General features: G+C 40.1%; 2 protein-coding genes across 8 annotated transcripts in view; both read left to right on the forward strand.

Annotated features, from left to right (window-relative positions):
- Positions 1-8,463, forward strand: part of DNM3 (dynamin 3) — a 596,153-nt gene extending 587,690 nt beyond the window's left edge. For 2 of the 7 annotated variants that reach the window (XR_014014161.1, XR_014014163.1), the window contains 3 exons: positions 4,664-4,741; positions 7,110-7,213; positions 8,286-8,463. Coding sequence is in view for 4 of the 7 variants with exons in the window: in XM_081221443.1 (XP_081077569.1) it covers positions 4,664-4,741; positions 7,110-7,131 (100 nt within the window). In the remaining 3 variants the exon portion in view is untranslated. The remainder of the gene's footprint in view (positions 1-4,663; positions 4,742-7,109; positions 7,214-8,285) is intronic. The other 5 variants (XM_081221444.1, XM_081221442.1, XM_081221443.1 and 2 more) reach the window with 4 other exon arrangements.
- Positions 8,464-10,910: 2,447 nt separating this feature from the next.
- The window catches only part of LOC308629489 (uncharacterized protein C1orf105), a gene marked incomplete at its 5' end in the record, with an annotated part of 32,159 nt that continues 26,609 nt past the window's right edge, over positions 10,911-16,460 (forward strand). The window contains 1 exon segment of the mRNA XM_081257415.1: positions 10,911-10,931. Within this exon segment, the coding sequence (XP_081113541.1) occupies positions 10,911-10,931 (21 nt within the window).

Consider the following 16,460-nt stretch of genomic DNA (forward strand, 5'->3'; position numbering starts at 1 on the left):
CCTTTAAAACAGTTTAATGTAACTTTTTAATCTGTTCTAGGCTTTCTTAATAAATCCTGAGCCTTACTATGGGATAGCCATATTTAAAGAATGGGACCTGGAATGGAAAGAAAAGATGCCCTAGTTTGAGAGCAGAGCTCACACTCCTACAGTCGGACAACTTCAGAGTCTCTTTCCAGGTCATTCCAGAAAATAATATTAAGACATCGAGATTTAAAGCAAATTGGCAAATTCTAACATTTCTGCAATTTATAAGAGCAGCTTAGCCTGGGGGTTAATAGTTCAGTCTTGAGGCTGACTTTTGGACTACCTAGAACTAGATGATTAGCATGTAGGAAACAGCCAGAAGCCAACCGGAATTTTGTCTGCTAACTGTTCCCAGACAGCAGACCAAGTATTCACTGCATAGTTGTGTCCCACGACACCATTTCATATTCTACAGAAGTAAATCAGGTTTAACCAACTGAAATGCCTCCCTTTGAAAGCAGCAAACATGATTTGTATGTTAACTTTAATTTCCTGTGTAGTTTATACCCAAAGCAGATGCCCATAAAGTATGAAGTAAAACTTTTAACCATTATTAAAAAGAGACCTTGCCAAGTTGAATGGCATTGTTTTGAACTTACTCTAAAGGGTTAAAACTAGTCCACTTAGGCAAAAATCAGAGAATACAAGATTTACAAAAAGGGCATTTCAACTTTTAAATTGCAAGTGATTGTATAAGAACACCACCCTAAATCACCACCCTAAATCTTCTCATATCTTTCTTTTTCTCATGGAAAAAAATTAACTCTTTGTGAATGGAACAGCTGGGCAAAATACATACTGTATTTTTAAAATAGTGTTGCAGCTAAGTGGAAATAAGTTAAGTAAACATCCATAGTAAAATGAATAGTCTAAAGTGATCTTTTCACAAAATTCCCTCTTTTTTAGGATCCCCTTTGCTCCTTCTTTTGAATTCTCTAAAATAGGCATCTAACAGATTATATACTTCAGGGTTTGGCTTTGTGCTGTATGTGGTTTTGCGTTTTGCTGTATTTCAAAAATTTCCTTTGGTTAAAGGAAAATGTTGTGGATAACCACTGATGTGTTCTTAGATCAGCACAAACCATGTCAAAGAAAACTGGAGATTTTTTTCCCAAGTTTCTTTGCACCGATTTTATGCATCATAAACAATGGCATTTGTCACCTTTGGCTCTTGCTCTCAGATTATCACCCCACAGTTTCACTGTCCCAATTGTCTCTTCTTGTGTGTACATTTTTGTTTTACTTCTAAGTTATTTCTAATAGAACCCAGCCTCCCCTGGAATTTCAGCAGTCATGTTGGAGAATATTTTCAGTTTACTGCAGTACTGTGTCATATGATTAGTATTAATCCCATTTCCCAAAGGGTTTGTATCCTGCTAAAAGGAGATGTCAATGTAAATGAAGTCAGAAGCTCTAGGATGTGCAGAGTGTGAAGTACAGCGTTCATATCAGGCCTTAAGATGGGAATGTCGCTTAATGAGCTTTCTAAGTATTTCCCACACACTTCAGATCTTTTGTGTAACTTCATCCTGATTGCTCTGATGTTGTCTACACAACAGATGTAGCTCCATCATGTCTAGTATAATAAAACATACAGTGTTTTTAGGATCTGGAAAAGTAAACTTTATATGTTTATTTGATGGGTAAATCTATTTTATTGTCACATGCTAATTCTTGCATGCTTATTGACTAACTGGAATAGCCATTTACTCAATTGTGGACAAATGATTGAAATAGTATTGATTTAGAACAGATATATTGAATTTCCAGAAATCATCTACCAAGATTACTCCTCTGAATATTGCTTTTAGCTGTGTTTTGTAACATAGAAGAGCAGTAGGGTCTGTTTAGTTAGCAAATTGCCTACTTGTTCAGATACAAACTCACTCTATTCTAAAACATTATAATAAAACCAAGTTCCTGTGATATAACTATAAGCCTTCTGACCTTAGAATTAAAGAGTAGTCATATAGATTCATTTTATGACTTTTTAGAATAGACTGTAGCCATAATTCTCAAATATGAAATGGGACCTAATACCAGTATGTGATAAATGTTGATGTTTTCTGTGTACACACATATTTTCTAAGCATGTGTCCCTGTGTATACAGTATATACATAGTAAATTTGTGTTAGTACATGTATTTTGTGACCCTGTGGGTAAGTAGCTTTAAAAATCACTTGTTAAAATGCCATGAGCATGAGTGTGATTGTGTGTGTATTGTATATATATGTATATGTTTGTGTGTAAATAGTTATACATGTGTGTATGTGTGGGTATGAATATATTTTTTAAACTGTGCTAATACAAGAGTTAGCTTTAGAGTATTCTCCATAATATATGATAAAAGTGGTTGATTTCTTATAACATACATGAGGTGTACAAAATTTTCTCCAGATTACATTCATTCTGAGAGGCACAAGGCTCAGAACTTCCATGACAACATGGTAGAATAACATCTACAGGCATTTGCATCTAAATTCACAGCATTGCTATCGAAGAAGAAATTATCTTTGCCAATATAGCTAGCTCATAGTAAGTGTAAGATCTGGAAACCTACCTTTAAGATCTCTGATTAGAAATATAAATTATTCTTAGATTGCTGAGGTGAATCTTAAAAAGCTAAGTTTGTCTACATAGTCATTTTCTTTCTCTACAGTAACTGTCAAAAAATAAAAATAGAGGGATACAGCAGTATGATACAAGTAGTGGATTTTCTGAGTAAGTTTGCTTAAAATGCAGGGAAGAAGTTATGTAACACCTCAGAGGCAGGTCATCCATCCAGTTTTTCAGGTTAACATTTTTCATTTGTCAAACAATGTAATTATTTGAAATGGACAGGAATCTCCTTAACATTAAGAATAAAGCTTAAATAGTAGGTCTCTAAACTATGGAACTCGATGAAAGAAGATAATATTTGAGACTCAAGCCATGAGTTTTATATCATTTCACTAAGAGGACTGCAAGCTGTGAGCTCACAGTTTAATGTGAATGAAGCTAGATGGTTTCTAAGAAACAGTTATTGGTTCACTAGATCCCTCATTCCTTTCTTAAAAGCTCAAATGTGTCTTCTAGAACCTTCAGTCATCCTGTCTAGTTGGTATGTTTAACATTATGTGGTGCTCTGTATGGTGAAATTTTAAGAGTATTTTGAAGCATATGTAGTATATGCATTGCTATTTGTATATATGTGTAAGAATGTATGTATGTATGAGAGCAAGAGAGAGGAAACTCAAGGAAGAGTCTCCTGTTTGTCTTAAGACCTGCTCATACTGGTATATTGGTGAGACTTTTCACCTCTCTGGTCTGGGGTTTCACACATGGCTCAGCTCAAGCCTTCATTCCTTTTTAATTTTTACCCTCGAATTCCTTAATGTAATGTTTTTTAAATTACGATAAAATTACTCTGTCTAATCTCTTGCATTGTATGTTGCCAATTTGCTAAAAATGATTCCTTCCAATCAGAAATTCCACCATTACTTGATTTGTGTTTAATTTCACATGTACAGCCTTTGTTTTGCTTGCCTGTGTGTTTCTTTTCTCTCCCTTTTCTGAATCAAACTCCTCTTTTGCTTTTTTATATTAAGAAGCAGTGTACAGAAGCAAAATCTTGCCTTCTCTGTTGATTCTTTAATTAATTGGAGCCAGAGTACTTTCCCCTGTCTTCTTGGCACTTTCAGGCTTTCTTAATGCTGACATATGGATGGACTCTGTGAATGGAATTTTTGAAGCAAGTTCCTAAAGCCTGTATCATTCTTGAAGGTCATGTGTACCTATTGTGAAAATGTGAAGCTGTATTTCTGAACCTGAAATAAATGATAACATTTGAAGGACTCCCCCCTTCCTCATTCTTGTATATATTTGAGTCATGTCTATGCTTATCAGTAAGATCTGAGACTTGTAAATATTTATAACTCTTTCGATCCTGTTGGTACCAATGTGGAGAATGATAGCATTTGGCGTTACTGTCATTAATTTGGGGAAGGATGAGATTTTTAAAGGGAGCAAATTGGACAAATCAAAGGCAGGAGAGTGGGAAACATTTTATTCCTGATTTGAAGTCATTGTTGTACTAAGTTAAAGAAGAACACAAACCTTAGGGAGCCGGAGGGTACAAAGTGACACTTGCCAAGAAGCACCGTGACATTTTGCTACTGAAAAGGAAGTGATCCCGAAAAGCTAGGAAACAGAAGGATGAAGAATACTCTGCCCAAATGGTAGGTCTACAGAAGGCATTTCTGAGAGAAAGTAATTAAGTTCCTGACTCAACAGTTGGCCTCCACTGTTTATTCATTCGGCGTTGAGGGGAGAAGTTACCCCTTTCAGCTTCCCCAATATTAAGAGAACAGAAGAGTGTTCAGTCTTACACACGTCCTTATCCTGAGTTTCCAGAGAATAGAGAAAGATTCCTTGTTACAAGAGTTTTGATGATAGGTCACTTATCAACATACATAGACTCAGATTGTGCCGTCTAAAAGCAGGAGACAAGAAGGGAGTGGGAGGGGAGAAATGTTGGTTTACTTTCCCTTTGTGTTCAGGGTATGCTCTTTGTGAAAAGATGAATTGGAAAGACTGTTGGGCTAATTCACACTTTCTGTCGTGATTTCTTTCTCATGTCTATACACCTTCCATGAGTGGAGCCATCAGTGCCTTCAAAGGAAGCTTTTTAATGGAAGAAAGAGTCAGGATGCGAATCATGCTGTGCACTGTGCTGTGAGTGTGTGTCTTACCGCATGATTCTGTATTCAGAATAGTTCCTGGTAGAAATTACCAAAACCAAAGGACCTTATTGTAACTATCTGGCAAATTTCCATTTGTATTTTAAAAATAGTTCTGACATCAATGTAAGTATCTGCTCAATTAGTTTTCAAGATTCTTGTTTTTCAGCTGAAACCTTTAAATTTCATACTGAGAAGTACTAATTTCATCACACACCTGGCATTGCCACTTTTAAGATCATTTCTTGGTGTTCTTTCACACTGAGTCAGACTTATACTTGGAGTACATGCAAGAGATGTTGGCTAAAACTACAACCTTAATTTGAAGTTTCCCAAAGTCCATTCCATGAGATTTTAATAAGTTTTACACAGACATACACCAAGGATTTCTTGATTGACTATACTTGGGAAATGATGACTAAAAATTAGATGTTTCTTTACTGGAAGACTATAGAAGCTTTAATATCAGATGGCAGGGCTAGTGTCTCCATGTTTCTCAGATTTATTTGACCATCAATGCTTTGTTCATAGAGCATCTCACAGGACTAGCGTTCTGAGGTACATGCCTTAGGAAACACTGCTTTAGTGGCTTTAGGCCAGAGGGGAAAGGCATTGAGTGAGATTGTCCCAGTACAGACTGTCACTGACACACAGTTGGGTGATAAGATCAAATGTCATGGCAACTGGAGCTCCCAGCTTAGGACCATCCTCCTGGAGCTCTGATGCTTGGGGAGATCCAAGGAGGTAGGTCACATAGGAACAGGGGGCATGAAAGCAGATAGAGACAGACATGCAATGAGTCCTAGGGGGGCATTGTGGAGGACTCAGATCACTTTCAGTATTACCTTTTCTCTCTCACTTGCCAAAAAAAGAGCTCCTTTAAATTAATTACATTACCTCCATTGTATTCTTCTAAAGGGGGGGATCTAGGCTGACTTAAAAGTGAAGGTCAGCAGAAAAGCATTGAGAACACTTATTCTTACTGCCTTTCTTGTCTCACTTTCCCAAGCCTTCAGGCTCACCAACTGCTCTGGGATATTAAGTTATCTGAGTGATGGGCAAAGAAAACAAGCAGGGAATATTTTGTGAGGTTGTAACAGAAAAGAAAAAAATGATAAGGAAGGCCTTCCCAGGGCTCTTGCCAGAGGAATGTCACCCTGGGAACAGCTTGCAGCACTGAGGTAGATCCAAGAGAATGTGTGTAATTCATCATTCTTCTTGATAATGGAGACTTTTATATATGAATTATGCCCATGTTCCACGCACAGCTTTTCCTACCACCTTACCTTCCTGTTTCAGCCAAACGATTCTCCGAAGTTGTTTTTAAGAAAGCTTAAGGAGGTATAACCTGAAGTTATAATCTTGAGTAGGTAGAATTTGCTTGTATGGTGGATGCTAGTATGATGAGCTTTAATATGTGTTAGCAACTCAGTATCCCAACTCAGTGTTCCAAACTCAATACTTCAAGTTTTGTGTTAGAAGTGGCAATGGTATAAGGTAACTTTGTAGCCCTTCATATAAAAAGCCCCAATATTTTCAGCACGTGACCTTCAAGCACTTCAGCACTGTGTTAAGTAATATGGAAAATTCTGGAAAAGAAATAGTAAAAACCCAAACTGCCAAGATCCATAATAGAAGTAACTCTGAGCCAGTGTATGGTGTCGTCACCAACAATGCTTTTTTGGCAACGAGAGGAAAGTTAGATACAGGATGAGTGCAGAGGGAAAGAAAAGAGCTAAGGGGATAGATGTCACTCTGCTGTTTGAAGCACACATTCTAGTTGTCCATGAAACATATTCCAAGACATAAAGTTTCTGATCCTGTTTCTAGACTAGAACACCAAACTAACTCAAACAGAAAAGTGCTTTGGCATATGCTGACAAAATGTCCCTTTAGCACTGTGGACTTGCTGTTCAGTTTAATGGCTCACCTCCCCACCCTGCTGAGGTAATTAAAGTGTTCTAAAGCCCCTTCAGAACTCAAAAATAGTTTCTGTTTGCTGGGCAGGTGATAAATCTCATTGAGCCTGACAGGAATTTAATTACACTTTCTTCATGAAAACACCAGGCATAACCATTACCTGGATCTCTAAAGCTAAAGGCTTGCAGACCCCCCGCCACCCGCCCCCTGCAGTTGAAAGGTTACAGACCAATAACAAGTTCTTCATCATTTAAATGGATAGGAGGCCTCCTTACGTTCAGCCAGCTTAAACTGGACCAAAGAAAAATTGGTCTTGGACTTTGGGGAAGGTAAGGTCGTTTTTTACTGCTGCTCAGAAATAGCCCAGTCAGTATGGCTCCATTTACATCTCATAGAAGATGAAACAGAAGTTTGCTTTTGTTTTTGCTTTTGTTTTCTTGTAGACTTCATTGCTCCACTCACTGAAGTGTTACAGAAGTAAGATGGAAGTGAGTATGTTGTTGAACACCTGGATGAGTAGCCAAAAAGAAGTCCCACAGGGAGCAGGGTACTGAACTAACTTGCCGTTCTATGGCTTGCTGTAATGTTGAGCTCATTACCAGTTGGGTTAGAAAGAGGAAATTAAATGTAGACTTCTGCTGGAAACCCGTGGGAAAGCTTCATTGGGCCTGCTGTTTTCCTACTTACAGAGCTGTCCATTGCCATGTAGCATTTACTGTATCTTCCCTAGCAGCCCATCATCCAGCGAGAGGCTGTTGTCAAAACAAAGCAAAACTCTGGATCCTTCTTTCACCACCAGTGGGCCTGACAAGATGCAAGCCAGGCTAGGGATACAGAGAAAGGGCCAGCAAACCAAATTTCATTTACCCTGGACCTGGTTCAGAATAAATAAGAACTTCAGTTGCACCTAACTCTAAGACAGAGGGAAACCTTACCCAAAGTCTTTGGGGCCACCGTGGAACAGACACAGCCTCATAGTTTGCCTGGGCCTGGAAAGGCTATCACATCAGGATTTCACCTGAAGGAAATTCTTATTTACAAGTCCTCTTCTCCAAGATCGACCCCAGATATTTTCTGCATTGTGATTACATTGCTCATTTGATCCCTTGCCGCCTTCTACTTTCCCTCATCTTAAAGAAATCTCACCTGTCATATTTCTATATCAACTCCCTCTCCCCCTATGGAGATTTCACAACATTTACTGAAATCTTTGGAAATAACCGAATGTCACAAAATCAGGGTTGGGAAACATACTCAAGTTATAAAGGTATGCGGCTCTTGTACTGTTCCCAGTTCTCCTGAATATGATTGCATGGATTTATCATTCCATGGTACAAAATAACAAGGTTTTGGAGTGGGCTCAAATGGCTCATACCTAGCACATGGCTGGAAGCCAGGAAACATCCTAGGAACTGCTCACTATGCCATGTGATATTCTCTCATTTCCCCTGCATGTCTGCATGTTTTCTGTCTGATTTGAGTTTGATTTTTGTGGGATATTTATGCATGCTCTTATTTGGATTTATTTTCTAATTTAAACGTTGTTTTCTTCCTCTGCATCTGTGTTTTTCTTTTTCTTTTGTTTTATTTTGTTTTGTTTTCTGTTTTGTTTTCACTAGGCGACCCCCTCCTGCAGTTCCCGGACGACCATCCTAACCCCCATCATTCATCTCCTTTTATTTCCGACAATATGTCTATACTTGGTATTTAAAAGCCTTTCATTTGCACTATATGTCATATGTACATAAAAACTTTTATTTTTGATCCATGTCTATAATAAAAACAAAGTTTATTCTATATAAAAAATGAAATGTGTTCTGTTTCTTTTTCTAAAGAAGATCCGAGTTAAAATAGGAGTTCGTTTCAACTAAAACCACGTAAGGTGAAAACTACATAATTTGACCTTTTAAGGTGCTTAATTTGAAAATGATTGATTTTAAGTTCTTAAAGCATTGTGATTTGGGATGCTATTTGGTGGAGAAAAATAATCTCTCTTCAGTTGAAATGTCTGTCCAATAGAAGAGTGAAACAAGTAAAAATCCTGGGTGTCTAGAAAAGACACAGAGGACTGAATGATTTCACTCTGCCCCCAGGAATCCCATTAATAATTATGATTACACCAAGACCTTTTTTCTATTTTCATTATTTTTCTAGGAGATAAAATATGTATGATTATGGGAGAAATTGTCGGTCTGAAACACATCAATCTCATAGTTTCCATTTGGCAAATTCAGGGGAAAAAACACATCATTTGAATAAAAGTACAAGACAAGGAAATGTTGTCACCTTGAGAAGATTCTTAATGATGTCAGTAAAGTACTGGAAGAATAGAATCTTTATGAGTTTTGGGGAAAAGGTAACTTTTTTTATACTTTAATCCTCGAATGGTAATTCCAACACTGAAATTCTAAACTATCGTTAAAAACAAATTCCAAAGATTTATCCAAATAAAATGTTTATTATTAAGGTAATGTAGTCCATCCTGCCAAATATGTGATCTGAAGGCTCCCTAAAGGTTTGAAATTTAATTCAGAGTTTTCTTTTTGAAGATTTACTTGGTCTAAATTAAAATTTTAAAGGATCTCATCTTGGATGAGATCACTTCTGAATGTGCCTCACTTTAGCATGTGAAGAAAAAAACTATAGGACAGGAAAGTAAAGTACTGTTGATCAGGACTTGGTGGTCCACTCACTTCCTGGCTGACTTAGACAAGCCCTGGCAAAGAGAGGCAGCGCTGGAGATGTAGGCAGGAACCTCAGTTCAACAATGGGGGACCCTCACTACCAATGCCCTTTCTCTGGGCTGTAAAAATCTTATTTAAGGACTACGTTCTCCTCCCCAAAATGCAAAAGCAGTTTATTTCTCAGGTGAAAACTTTCATATGGCACATTACGTTGGTGTGTACTTGCATCTCAAGTTCAATGACTGCGAGTTAGAAGCGCTCGTGACTAAGGAAATTCAAAGGCGCCAAAGCTGGGGATCAACAGAAGCTCAAGTTTACCTGGAGGCGGCTGAATTGACGCAAAATATCACACAGCACGCAGTTTGTTGCCCTTCCCTTCACCTTCAGTCCAGGCATTTAATTCCTCTAAATCAGTATTCTTATCGGGTAGCTTTCTCATCTGATATAGCATGCTCATCCCAACAGACCCAGTTTTCCTGGATTATATCACGCCACCTCCGCAAATACAAACAGAGGTTGTCAACAGGAAGGTTTTTGCCAATTCATCTTTTTTAAGTGTTTGGTACTTTTCCACTTTGTCTTAAACTTGAACTTATTTTTATGTGCAGTGTTACACCATTTAGATGTTTAAAACTTAGACTGACCTGATGACCATGAGAACGTAAGGCTCGAGTCATGGAAGAATGAAATGATTCCCTGGCAATCTTACTCGGTCTCCTCAACAACTAGGTACGGCCCCTTCCTCACATTCGATAGGCGAGAAGAAAGGGGGCCTCCTCTTCGAATGGGAAGGGGAAGGAAGAAGCCTGGAGTAAAATGAAACTATGCTGAGATTTGTTCATATTTACTGCTCATAGTGTTTCTGTGTTTCATAACATCCCCTTCCTCAGCTCTCCCACCTCCACCCTCAATATTGGATAGAGAGCTGAAGAAGTATAGTTGAACTGTACTGTCTCAGGATCTTCGGGAGAAACAAACCATTATATCTTTAGTAAACATAATATTTCTTAAGTATTCTCATCCCTTTATTTATGCATCAAACATTTCTTGAATTCATAAGAATGTCCTAGTTACCGGGAACACCAGAGAAGAAACAGGATAAAAGTAGCTGACAAAATAGCTAAATAAGCAATTCCAATATAAGCTATGACAGGAGAAAATTTGGGTCCTTTTTTCCAGGGAGAACTGTTACTGACTTCCATGCTGAAGCAGTTATTTGAGTCCTAGAACCAGATTATCTGCTTGACCCAAAGCCTGCTAACATTCCAGAATGTGGTGATTTTGACCTCTGACAAAGAAGGGAACAATAGAGCTCATTTCAGCCAGTCAGAAACCAAACTTTTCATTTCTAATGGAATAGTATAAGTTTCTGAATCACATAAGTGTTGGTTGAGAAAGACATAGTGCTATTGAAAGTGAAGTAGTCTGTTAACTTTGCTTTGGCTTCTAACAAAAAGTCTTTTGATTTAGAAGATACCCTGTAGCAGTCTCCCACTGGATGCAGTGAGGGGAATGAGAATGCCCCAGTCTCCGGCTAGAAACACCCAGGACACCTAGGAGATGGAGAAAAGAGAACTAAAGGTAGGAAAAAATAAACAAAACGTCCCATGCTTTCCTTGGGGAGTTCCACTGTTAAATAAATGTCTGTAAGCCTTGGGAGCCACATATACACTGAAGGGTGTTTCAACAAACATCCTAGAAGTTGAAATCCAAGAGGGGATAAGGAAATAACCTCAGCTGTTCATGTACAAACATGGATACCTTCGGTGGGTTCAGATCCTGTACCCTTCAGTACTCTTATCCCAGAGTTTGAAAAAGACTGTACTTGCCAACGTCTGTTTTATAACTCAGTACTAAGTATGATCCTTTAAAAAAAACTCAGAAAATGGATGTTGGAATCTTTAGTCCAGTTCCATGAGATTCACAGTCTTCACAGCTGTGAGTCCATCTTAAAGACATGAACCTTATCCACAGAAAGAAAAGATTGCTGAAAAAGAAAAAAAAAACTTCTATACCCTTTATAATACTACAGAGTCTATATCTGAATAAATCAAATGGAGCTTATGCTGCCACACCACTGTATGTCCCCCATTTAAAGAGACATACCAGCTGCCTCCACTACCATAATATATACCTATTTTTGTTTGTTTTTTTAATACTACAAGTTTCTATCGAATTGCAATACTGTCAACATTTAAGATCGGATGGCAGGTTGTTGGATGAGTCAAGACTATAAACTGCTACTCTCGAAGTGTTCTTAATCTAGTCACATTTTACAATACTTTATATCAGGTTTTGATTCTCACTGCAGTCCACATCTTCAGTGATCCTCTTGAACATGAGCCATGAGCAGGCAGAGAATAAAGAAAGCCTTAGCCTCTGGCCGCCAGGAGCCAAAGCAACTTAAGGATCCTCAAGACAGTAACAGAGAAGTCACTGAAGTGGGTCCTCCCTCTCAAAACAGCTGCTAACAGACTAACAGAGGATATTTTTGAAGCTCCATATAACGCAGTGGAAAAACTAGCCTTTCAGATTCTTTGGGGTTTTTTTGTTTTTTGTTCTTTTTAGTCTTTTGGATTATTAAGGGCTAGCTTTTCTTCCCCCAGTCCTCCTCTCTGTGGCTGTATTTCAGTTAGAGCCAAGGAGATACTTACCTCTGCTTGCTGCTTTTTTCTCTTTTAAAGGCAAAAATACTCTCAGCCTCATACACAATAGCTGCTGGGGCCTAAAGATCTGTTTATTCTGCAATTTAGAAAGAGTGGGAGGCCCACGGTGTTCTCACCGACCAGAGTCCAAATGTTCCCTGGGCCCTGCACAAGGCCACGGGGCCGTCCTGGAGCGTGAGCCGTGTGCCAGCGGAGCTTGAGAAAGCAGAAGCAACTCCTCAAGCCAGCTCTCTCAGGGGCCCAAGGGGACAGTATCCCTCGACCTCAGCACTGGTAAAATCAATGGGCTCCAACACCCCAGCAAAAGTATGGTCAAGAGATTGGAGAGCTAGTCTGTTTAGGGCACAAGACCTCACTCAGGCTGATCCTGGGTGTCATTTGAAACCCAGGTGCCAATTGGCGCTGGATGGTGACAGAAAAGGCCATTTGCCTTTCTAAGCTCCTTCCTCTGGCACTCTTAGCCCTGTGGCACCTGATGGTGCGAGGAGGCACCAGTACCGTGGAGTTGCCAGGCCCCAGGTGCCGAGCAAATGTTGGGCTGTTGGGAAACAGACTGCCTTATCTCTGGGGAGTCCTCCTGTTAATCACAGTAATAGATCTGGGAAGAAAATGGTGTTTTGATTTGGCTAGTGATTGCCACTGTTCCCAAGGTAAACAAGCCAACTTTAACTGCACCTGTGAGTTGTAAAAGAAGAAAGACACCAAAAGCAGTGGCATGGTCTAAGCTAGCTCACTCCTACAGAACTTCAGCTGTTTCTACTCTGCCTCTCCTCGCCTGCAGCTGAGCTCGCCAGAGCCCTCTCAGTGGTCAGAGGAGCGTCCCTCCTCAGGCCTGATGGTTCCCAGGAACTTGGTCAAACCCTGGCTCTCACTTCAGCTCTGATCACTTTCCCCAGAATCCAACTTTCTAGAACACTACAAATGGCACTGCCCCACTGTTGGAAGTTTGCATGGTTCTCAGGAAATTAGTCATGAGCCCCACAAGGCTCTTGTCAATATGTCCATTACCCAGAGAATCAGCACATGAACTCCATTAGGGAACAATAAAAAACATGTTCGTGATGACACGAGGGTGCCTACACACTAAGACCACACCTCCTCTGAGGTAAAAAGGAGGCCCCCAGAAATCTCCTCAGCCCTACCCACCAACACTCACATTCTCATCATCTGCCTTGAACCCGCCGGGACTTACATAGCTCTTTACCCCAGCCTAGGTCAGTCCGCCAAAAAGCCCTAGACTGCTGGGTTGCTGTCCTGTATGGAGATTGGAGTACATATCTATTCCATGCTCTTCTCCCCCACCTCTCCAACTTCTGAAACTTTACCCTGTACCCTCTATAATTCGCTGCCCATGATCAGTAAACTTCCCCTAAATCTTCAACCTGTCCTCTGGATGTGTCCGTCACCTTCTTTCTCTAACAGGACAGCTCTAAGCGTACTGCTTTCCGGGCGGCCTTCTCCAAAGGGGGTGCTTGTCTCCCACAGCCCTTGTACTGCTGAGCCTCATGTGGGGTAGGTATACTTGTTTTTCATTTTTGCTTTCAGACCATTCTTCCTTCCTCCTCCATGAAACCTTCAGCTTTGGATCTCATGTACCAGATTATAGCACACACCCCTCATTGTTGCACTTAGCTACCAATCTCCAGTTCATTCTCTCTTATTTCTTGATGATTTTAGCTCCTGTTTCCCTGTCATTCTTTCCAGTACCCCTCTTGTCTTAATTCTTGGGGATTTCTACCTAAGTGTAGGTATTCCTTCCAACACCGCCCCCCATCTCACTTCTCATTTCCTTGGACTTCACTCCTCCAATGACGTTGCCCTCCACCCTACCTCAGCTGCTCACTCCCAAAGTCATAACCTTGTCTTTATCTATTCTCTGACCTTTACTTCCTGTCTTTCAAACCCCTTGAACCTCCAATCCATTGACCTTTGCCCTGTCCCTCACCTCCCTGTCCTTCACCCTTCTTGAGGTTCACGCTCCTTCTTACCCAACTTAAATTCCACGGTCAACCATTATAATCAGGCCCATGCATAGCTACCGTTCTCCCTTGCCCTTCTCTCAATCTGATTAATCACCACCCTGGGTAAATTCAACTCTCCGTCTACTCTAGTTTGCACTCATGTAGCTGTACATGGTTAGGAAAATACACACACACCCACACACAACCAAGCTTCACTTTAAATTCATGACTACCATTCTCAAGAGAGCCCTTACTACTGCTGGGCAATTATACTAGGCATCCCTAGTTCATTCACTCTCCCAATGTCCTGAACTGTTTCATACCTCCTCACTTCATCACTTCCCCCTTACTCTCACATCTCAGCTGATTCTTTGCCTCCTACTTCCCTGAGAAAATTGAAGCAATCAGAAAAGAATTTCCAAAGATTCCCATCACCTCATTTATCCACTAACCATCTACCCACTTACCAGCATCTGTATCTATATTCTCTGCCTTCCCACTATGTTACCATAGATCAACTATCCCTTCCCATCCTAAAGCCAGTCCCTCCACTTGTGCAACAGATCCCATCACCTCTCACCTGCTCAAGAATATTGCCCCAGCAATTAATTCTTCCCTTTCTCACATCAACTATTACTTTCTACTCTTTCATTTCCGTCGGTATACAAACATGCTGTCATTTCCCCTTTCCTAAAAACAAAAAGGTTTCTTGCCCTCACCTCCCCTTTCAGTTTCTGTCCTATTTCCTGTTTGCCCTTTGATGTAAAACTTCCAGAAAGTTGCCTGTACTTGCTGCTCCAATTTCTCTTCTCTTATTCTCTCTTAAATCCACTTCATATAGGTTTTTATTCCCACAACTCCACAAAAACAATGTTCTTTTAAGGGACACCAATCACCTCCTCCTTGCTAAATCCGATGGTCAATGCTCAGTCCTTGCTTTCTTGATTTTTCAGATTTTGATCTGATTACAGTTGATCACCCCTTCTTCCTTGAGTCATCTGCACTTGGTTTCCAGGACTCTAAACTCTTGGTTTTCCTCCTGTCTCAGTGGCTGTGCTTTCCAAATCTTTTTGCTTATTCTTTTCTCCAACCTTTTACTTTGGATTTCTTAGTCCTCTGTATATATAAACTTCCTTGGTGATGTCATCCAGTCACATAGCATTAAATGCCATTTATATACCAACAAGTCTTAAATTTATATCTCAATCCCATATATTGCTCCTAAAACCCAAACTCATATCTCCAACTCCCTACTCAACATTTCAGCTTGGATGTCTACATTTCATACCCTACATGCCCCAAACTGAATTCCTGATCCTCCTCCCCAAAATCTTTATCCATATCCCCTTGGCCCCCATCTCAATTGATGGCATCTCCATCTTTCAATTTGTTCAGGCCCAAAACTGTAAGAGTCACTTACGATTCTTCTCTTGCATCCATACCCTACGTCTAATATGTCAGGAAGACCTTGACTCTACTTTCAAGTTATATCTAGAATGTGACTATTTTTCACCACTTCCTCTGCTATCACTCTGCTCTGAGGCACTGTCATCCCCTGTTTGGATTAATATCAGAGCCTCCTAATGCTTATTTCTGCTCTACTCTTCCCCACAGCAACCAGAATGAGCCTGTTAAAATGTATGTCAGATCATGTCCCTCTTTTTCTCCAAGACCCTCCAGTGTTTCCCATCTCAGAGTAAAAGCCAGAGTCCTTTTAATAGCCTACAATGTCTAGGTGACCCAGCCTCCCACTTTCCCTCTCTGGCCTCCTCTTCTGCTCTCCTTTATCACCCCACCTTGGCCACTCCTGGCTATTCCCCAAACATGCCATGCAGTCTTCTGCCAGGGCCTTTGCAGCAGCTCTTCCCTCAGCCTGGAACTCCCTTCCCCTGAGAACCTGGATAATTCCCTCACCTCCTTCCAATCTTTGGTTAAATGTTACCTTTTCCATAAGACCTACCCTGTCCCCCTTACTGAATACCATTGCTACTTTTTTCTTCTTTTTTCAATAGCATTTGTTACCTTCTGCTTATGTTTATTGTCTCTCTCCTCCTGATAGAATGTAAGCTCCATTAGGTCAAGGAAGTTTGTCCCTTTTACTTGTAGGTGTATCTCACGCACGCAGGACAAACACTATCTGTCATGTAGTTAACGTTCAGTAAGTATTTGTTGAATGAATAAATTTCTGAGGCTAAACATCATAAAATGCAAATGGTAGAAGTGAGTAGAGGTGGTCCTAGGTGGACAATACATTTTTTAATAAATAGATGTTGGGGGAAGAGAATAAGGGACAAAGGGGATGATGAGGGGCTTGATAAAGCATTAAAAGCGACTGCCTACCAGTTAGCCTTTAGCCCTAGGTGCAATTCAAGACACATTGAATTTCTTTGTAAAAGGGAACATCAATAACTTCCACAAGATGGCACTGTGTCCAGTCCTGTTTTCCCGCATTCGAAGGGTTTGAAATATTGTAAAATTGTGTG

This window comes from Mesoplodon bidens (genome assembly GCF_964165515.1).
Source record: "Mesoplodon bidens genome assembly, chromosome: 2".
In the NCBI taxonomy this organism is placed as follows: domain Eukaryota; kingdom Metazoa; phylum Chordata; class Mammalia; order Artiodactyla; family Ziphiidae; genus Mesoplodon; species Mesoplodon bidens.